General features: G+C 29.7%; 2 protein-coding genes across 2 annotated transcripts; one reads left to right on the top strand and one right to left on the bottom strand.

The window, feature by feature from the left end:
* Nucleotides 1-312: 312 nt before the first annotated feature.
* HELRODRAFT_177967 (hypothetical protein) lies at nt 313-3225 on the top strand (the record flags this gene model as incomplete). Its single annotated transcript, XM_009026114.1, has 3 exons — nt 313-658; nt 2567-2940; nt 3124-3225. The coding sequence occupies 3 exons, from the start codon at nt 313-315 to the stop codon at nt 3223-3225; spliced, it is 822 nt and encodes a 273-aa protein (XP_009024362.1).
* A 4003-nt stretch (nt 3226-7228) lies between these two features.
* Nucleotides 7229-7907, bottom strand: HELRODRAFT_177968 (hypothetical protein; the record flags this gene model as incomplete). Its single annotated transcript, XM_009026115.1, has 2 exons — nt 7229-7641; nt 7847-7907. 2 exons carry the CDS (start codon nt 7905-7907, stop codon nt 7229-7231), a joined length of 474 nt encoding a protein of 157 aa, XP_009024363.1.
* Between the last annotated feature and the right edge of the window lie 610 nt (nt 7908-8517).

Here is an 8517-nt window from a genome sequence, read left to right on the forward strand (position 1 = left end):
TTCCAAGTCGCACACAGTTAATTCTTCAAAAAAAGACCTCCATGGGTTCTTTCCAAATCTGTCTGAAACTGTTCTTTCTCGTTTCCAATTGCGGTTACATTTTTATTATAAGCCTTGTCATAATTTGTTGTCGATTTTGTTCCACAGTTGTGTTGTTGATATGTTTCGTAACTTTTGTTTTGGCAAAATAATATCAGAAAATAAAGATAAGTTGAAAATAGAAATTTTATCAAAACTATTGTTTGTTATTTACAGAAACATATACATTTTGCCTACAATTTTTTAAATACAGTGTTTCATTTAAATGCAAGTATGGAGTCAGATATCAAAGATAATAAAGAAGCACTGTACAAAGAATTAGCCGAGGATTTGGAAGAACAACAAACTGCCATAGAGGAAAAGATGATCGTCACTAGCCGTTTGATGTCACTAATGGACAATAGAATACAAAATTTTGAAGAGCACCAAAATTACCTGAACACTTTTAATCCAACTTTACTTGATACAAAGGACGTTCAACTAAATTCAACTTTGGGATTCATCAAAGTTGGTTTGGCTACGGTAAAAGAAGAAAAAGATAAGATGTCCAAAGATTTGGAGTTTGATAGAGCGTGGTATGAAGGAAACAAGATGTTAATCTCTTTTGTTAAGCACGGAGGTAAAATTGTTTCCAACTAATATTTGATTGCCATGCCGTGGAAGATTTATTGAAATGGATGTAAGTTTCCATAAACGATTTCAGCTACGAAAGTAGATGACGCTTTTTTTTAAATGCAATCAAATAAAATTTGTTTGTTTTCTTTGAAAGTTTTTTTTACAAAAATTGTCTCATCATAGCTGCCATATTTTCAACAATAAATTCAACTCTGTGACAAATGAATATGGTCGGGCCCATACACAATGCTTACACATTTGGAAAACAATTTCGTGTTTACGATCAAGCTCTTCTATCATGACGTTTTGGAAGTTCTAATTGTACAAATTAAAAAAATGTAAAAGACGTTTATACAATTTTTCAGCCAAATTTAAAAAAGGCATTTTAAGATGCTATGATAAGGTAGAAAGTTTCCTCAAAACATTAAAAATGTTGAATGAAGTTTAACAAAACCAACTCTAGTTAATATCGTAATGTTTGGTTACAGAAGCAATCACCCAAACGGTGTAAGATTCGCCCGATTCGTTTTTCCTAATTTTCGGAATTTGGTTTTTCCTGATTTTCAAAATCAGAACAAACATTTAATGTCAATGATGGACAACAGAATTTAAAACTTCAGAAAGCACCTTAACAGTGTCGATTCAAGTTTACTCGGAGAGAACAAAGATGCACTAGAATCAGCTTTAGGATACATTGACAGCATTTTCTCAATATTTATTACAAATTAGAAAAAACATTTCTCATTAAATCACAGAATCTGTCAATCATGTCTGAGACCGACCAGACTGTTTGACGTAGCTGCTTTATTATTCATTTGTTTTTCACTATAACTCAATCAGTTTTCACATTTTTCACTGCGTTAAATTCTGCATTATGAATGATTTAACGAATTTCATGGCTTTTCAAATTTTTTGTTCGGGTCAAGCGAAATTAAATTCCCCTCCCCTGCAATCTTTCCAGTAGTTGTTAGATTTTCCATTCTTTCCTTCCGCATGATGTGGCCAAAAAACTTTAATTGCCCCCGTCGGCTTATTTGTAGTTAATTCCTCTTTTCAGAACCGGATTGTTTTAATACATCCTCATTGGAGGTATGAAAGGTCCAACTAATTTTCTCAGCAGCATAAATTTCGTTTTCCATCTCTTTTCTTTACATAAAAAGTTTCTTTTCTTTTTTAATTTTACTTTATTTTGGACGTCAACGTTTTCACCGTTCAATTACTTTGATACTCGAAATAGTGAAATATATTTCCACGTGCTAACACATTTTTTTCTAAAGAAATATTTAAACGCAAACAATTAGCCCTCACTCTGGGTCCACCATTGAATTCAGCATTACATGAAACGTTAATCATGTAGATTCGTTGGCAGCACAACATGTATGTATCATTAATCATTTCTTTATCTTTTTGTATATTGCCATCTAAATCCTCACATTTTTCATTTTATATACATACATATATACATTTTTTGTATTTATATATATATATATATATATATATATATATATATATATGTATGTATGTCTAAATATAGATTTTTATATAGAGAAATATACAGTGAAAGATATTATATATTTCTTTACCATTCGTATCTACATTCGTTAGCTGCTCGGCTTAATATTTTCAACGATGGCTCTGAAGTTTCTCATTCAGCTCTGCCTGAGCCTGTTGTTTCTCTTTTCCAACTACGTTTTCATTTCCTATCTAGAGAGCGTTGTGTTATTTAATACATACTGACTAGATTTTTTAGCTATAATTTTTTTCCGTTTAATCAAACAATTTCTCATCACGTAAAAACAAAAATTTATTGTTTGAGAATTAATTTAATTTTTTTAATTTTGTGGCAAATTATTAGAAACATTTATTGCATTTTAAAAATGAATTAAATTCATTATAAATTTTTCTTTAACAGCGGTTTATTCTGCCGCGAGTTTAGAGATGGATATAAAATCCGACAAGCAGAACATGCTCAAAGAGCTGGCCGAAGCTTTGGAACAACAGCAAACTGCAATAGAGGAAAAAATGAAAATCAACAATTATCTGATTTCACTGATGGACAATAGAATTCAAAATTTCAGAAAACACCAGGCATATCTGAACAGTATTGATTCAAGCTTACTCGGTCCAAACAACGTTGAGCTAGAATCAGACCTTAGGTATATTGAAGGTGCATTAAACATTATTGATAAAGAAAAAAGTAAGATGCTAGAACAGTTGATGTTGGACGAGGCATGGTATGAAGAAAACAAACATTTGATCGCATTTGCGAAACATGGCAGCGAAATGGTTTCTAATTGATATTCAATCGCAAAGTAGCCGTCTGGCTGATACAGATCCACCGTATCACAAACAGTTTTAAATTCAAAACTTAATGACTTAAATCATTTACGTATTTTTAAATACAACAAAACAAAAAGTTTTTGGTTATTTGTTCAAATTAAAATCAAATTTCTAAAAATTTTTAAAAAGTTGAGTATAGTTGCCACAAGCAATAGACTGCAAAAGAACAGAATTCCATTTTTGAGCAACCTCATACACTTGTATTCATTATATGAACTGAGTTTGGCTTAGGTGTATCGAAATTTTGTAATTGTGCATGTGCAATCCGTTCTATATTTAGGAAAATATTTACCAGTTTTACGCTGCGAAAATATCAAAGCATTTTTGACGACTGGATTTGAACTGCATTATGTTTCCATAACTTTTATGTACTTGTTTTTCTGTCGCGTTGTCATTTTAGGTTCTGTTTTATAATTTTCGCGCACTTCCGACGCAGCTAGCCGGTGGAAATTTCTAAGATAGGCGTATTTTGAGATATCCCATCCAATTATAAACTAAAAATGACGCTCTTCAAAAAATTTGACAACACCAAACAGCAGTATAAATAACTGTACAGTTTCAAACAACTTAAAAAGAAAAAACAATACAATAAAAAATTTGCAACATTTCCATATACAAAACGTTTTGCCAGTCTTTCTAACATACAGGCATCAAGCCATATTTTAAATTTATTACAATACTTTTTAAATTTTATCCATTAAACCATCACAGCTTTGATCGATCGTGCCTGATTTAAATGAGATCCATACTAGACTGTTTGGTGGATTCGGTTTATTAATCATTTACTTTTTTATCAATAATTCAATCTTTTTGCATTTTAATACAAGTGCTTTTTTTAATTCATTTTTATATTTGTTGGTGTGAGTTATGTATAACAGATAAATGATTACAATGTTAAAAACTAAAGCATGTTAATTCTCCTATATAATTTTAATTTTAAAGCAAAATAATTGTTTTATTGAAAAAAAATATATTTCGATAAATGATTGTTTTATGAGTTGCAATAAAATTTCAATCCGAAAGTTTAATTTAAAAAAAGATAAAAATATTAATTTGTGTTTTATAGATTGCCATTAAATGTTTTCGTCTGGACTCTCAACAACTAAATAAAACATTTACATCTTAAATTAAATTAAATACATCTTAAAATGTCAAACACATCAGTCGGTGTGCAATCTGCTAGATATATTTATTGAAAATAAATGAAAATATGACGAAGCGAAATGGTATAATGTATAATTAGTGCTAAATATTTTATAGAAGCAATGTTAATAATTGGTTTATTTAATGGGAACACTTAGCGGTCATTAAATTAGTTATTAAGATCTTCAACTTTGTGAAATATTACACCTTCAGGCGCCATCATTATCAGTGATTCCTCTGTTTCTAAAATCATTAGTAGGATATCTAAATACACACACACACACAGACACACACACACATATTTATATATATAAATAAATAAAAACTTTGAAAAAATAATTGAATTCGTATAAAATATGTTATGTAAAAATAACTTGAAGCAGAAACATATAAACATCAAGTATTTGAAGTTTTTCTGATTGATTTAATCACCGATGTGATGTTTGAGAAGAATATATCACTTTTTATTTATTAAAATTTGAAAAAAAAATCGCATACCATATAGGCATAACGACTGATATATTCATTTTAAATATAAAGAAATAGTGTAGATACTTAATAAACAGTGTTCTTGTTTAAATAAGTTTATTTGGAAAAACATCACCAAGTGGTGTTACTGCTTGTTTGCCGTTATTTTTTTAACGACGGCTTCGAAGTGTTCGTTCCGAAATCTGCATGAGCCTAATGTTTCTTCTCGCTAACTACGGTTTCATTTCTATTTTCATTGTAAAGATTTTTTCATAGTTTAACTTTCTTCTAAAGTTCTATTCAAGTCAAAAAAAACTTGACTAGAACTTAATGTTCCTAAAATGTTTCTCTTGTTATTTAAAAAAACACTCGTTATTCGAGAATAATTATACATTATAAAAATCAGTATTGCCTAATGAATATTTAATTGAATTTTTCACGTTGCAAGATAATTTAAACATTTAGCAAATTTATTATTGCACTCTCACGAGCAACTATGTTTATTATTAACATTATTTCCCAGCAGTGGTTCATTCAGCGGAAAATTTAGAGTTAGATATCAAACTGGAAAAACAGAAAATGTTCGAGTAGCTGGTCCAGGGTTTGAAAAAACAGCAACCTCTCATAGAAGAAATGATAGACATTTTTGAGCAGCTGTTCTCATTGATGGAGGAAAGAAAAGAAAGTGCCCAGAAGTATGAAAAGTATCTAGAGAGTATTGATTCCAGTTTATTTGGCCTAGACCACACTGAGCTAGATTCCGCTTATGATTTTGTCGAAAATTGGTTGGATGTTTTGGAGAAAGAAATAGCAAAGACGACAAATGAACTGAAAGTGAACAAGGCCTGCTACGAAGGGAACAAGCTGTTAATCCCAGTTTCGAAGCACAGCGGTGAAATCGTTTCCAGTGAATGATGCCATCTTCCGAGATGAGGAGACCAATTCAATTTGGAAACGCATCATAAGTCATGCCATGGAAATAATTTTGAAAAAAGGAAAATTTTTATAAATTATATGAATAATTTCTATTATGAAATTAAATGACGCCAATTTTAAAATTTTGCTTCATGTTAAATAAATGATTTAAAAATAAATGATTTAAATTCAAATTTATGTTCATCAAATCAAATCACATCACTTTTATTCAATCAAACAAAACAAAAAGTATGAATGATTCGGAGACCAAAAAAAGAAAATTAATTCTTGTGGGCTTATTTTGACAAAAATGTTTGAAATGGTATATATTAATAAAATTGTAGCACGTTGTTATTGTTGAAACAAGGCTTTTGTTGGCAGTGATTCATTTGAAAAAATAGACTTCATTTAAAAGTTTGTAAATGTTAAAACTGCAATATCATTATATCGAATGAATAATAAGTTACTCAATGTCAAGACCACGTATGTTAATGTTTGAAATTTTAAAAAGTAACTCTTTGAAAACATACACACGTCTTAGGTAATTATTTATCGATTTATCGTAAAAATTACCTTCTTTAATAAGCCATTCTTTGTGCTTGCGTGCGTGTGTGCGTGTGTGGTGTGTGTGTGTGTTCGTGTGCGTGCGTGTGTGTGGTGTGTGTGCCCCAAGGTTCCTCCATATAAGAAGTCCTTAAAACAAAAATTCTAAAATCCAAATATTGACAAAATTACCGATGACTTTTTGTCCTATAATAAATAATTTGATATAAGTGTCTAGAAAAATTATTAAACATGATTAGCAGCAACTGTCAATCGGAAAGATTTTTATTCTAAACTCACAATACACTGCACAGGAAGGATCGTAGTCATGCCATGGAAATAATTTTGAAAAAAAAGGAAAATTTTTATAATTTGTGTTAGGTGAAAATATTTTGTCAAAATTTGATCAGACAAAAATATCTGAAATGGAATTGAAAAATGTTGCACATTGTTATAGTTTAAACAAGGCTTTTGTTTGCATGGATTCAGTTCAAAAAAATAAGCTTATTTTTAAAGTTTGTAAACATGGAAACTGCAAAATCACTTTATTCAAAATAATATATTGCTCAATGCCACGATCACTGACGTCAGTGTTAAAATTTTTTTTACGAGTAAACTTGGAAAAAACTGAAAAGCTATTACTTTTTTTATTTGATAGTCATCATAGTGAATAATGAACTTAATTCAACGAGCCATTCTTTGTGGGTGTGTACTTTGTTTTTGTAAGTGTGTATTTTGTGTGTGTGTATGTGTGTGTGTGATGTGGTGTGTGTGTGTGTGTGTGTGTATGTGTGTGTGTGTAAGCCCCTTGGATACTAATGGATACTATGCTGAATCAGGCAGGGAGCGGCTTTGTTTTGTTAATGTGAATATAAAGCGAATATAAAATGTACCATCTAAATTCTAAGTAAAAAGATAATAAACTTTTCAATGTATCTTTTTTTAACGTATTACGGTTTTTTTTTATCTGGCTTGCAATAAAGCAATGAAAACTAAGAGATTTTTTGGCAGTTATATAGACTATTTCAAAAGTGTTTTACAAAATTTTTAATTGAAACAAATTGAGTTTTTAACCAATTATTTTTTTAAAATCAAAATTAGATGACCTTCGCCAAAAATTTGCATTTACAATCGTCCTCATCAGGATTTAGTAGATGATAGAAAGTTATTTGAACTGGTTGGCCGCGGAGATCTCATTGGAAAGCATTTCGGCGCTATTCTTCATGTAAGAAATTATTTCCTTGTTTACTTCATACCATGCCTCGCTGAACGCCACATCGTCTGTCAACGTCTGTTTTGCATTCTCCAGAAGTTTCAACGCTCCATCAATGAATTGTTTAGCTGGCTCTAACTGAATATTACTACTGCCGAGTGCACTTGGATCCACACTTTCCAAAAATTGTTTGTGCTCTTCTAGCTTTTGTGTTTTGTAATCCAGAAATGACATCAGTTGGTTGTCGATGTTGATCTTATCCTGGAGGACAGGCTGCTGATCTTCAATGTTTGCAGATAGTTCCTCGAAGAGATTTTGTTGATCAAGGCGAAATTTCAACTCCAAACTTGGAGAGGAGTCAATCACTGCGGTAAGTTAAAATAAAATAAAAATTAACTAGTCCATAAAATAAATTAGCATATTGTTATATTTTTTACCGTAAATTATAATTACTAACTTTTTTAAATAAGCTTTTTTTAGTTGAATTTAATACATTATCAATTAAAACTAAAGTGAGGTCAATTAAATAATTGAATGAGAAAATTATCAAAAGATTGAAAACAATGATACCGTAGTTGGAAATGAGCAGCAACATGCTCAGACAGATAAGCCAAAATGTCTTAGGACCCATTGCTGAAAAATGAAAAAATGAATGGTAAACAAGCTTCATGCATCAACTAAAAGTAATGAATCTATATCGTCTGCGTATGTTTTAAATCATTAATTTCAGAGATATGATCAAATTTTTAAATATAAATAAAATTAATCGTTTTCAAACGTCTCTTTTGTTGATTTAAATCAGTCAAGAAAATATTTTCAATATTTGATTGATGCTATGCAATTGAATTTTTCAAATAATTTTTTTAAATACTATTTCAAATATTTTGCAAATAATTTAATACAATTTTTTGCTAAAAAATTACCTTAAATCGAGGATCCTAGCTGTCAAGCCTACAATAAATTGGATGTGTACCAGACGTATTGACTACACTGGAACATCAATTATTTCTGCTTTTCTGACTCAATCTCTATCTCTCTCTCTCTCTCTATATATATATATATATATATATAATATATATTTATTTAATATATTATATATATATGTATATATTATGTATATTATATATTAAATAAATATATATTATAATATATATATATATATATATATATATATATATATATATATATTTTTACAATATTCTATAAATTCTACCGAATGTTTGGCGTTAATATGTTTGTAG

The sequence above is a fragment of the Helobdella robusta genome, assembly GCF_000326865.2.
Source record: "Helobdella robusta unplaced genomic scaffold HELROscaffold_45, whole genome shotgun sequence".
Taxonomy (NCBI): Eukaryota; Metazoa; Annelida; class Clitellata; order Rhynchobdellida; family Glossiphoniidae; genus Helobdella; species Helobdella robusta.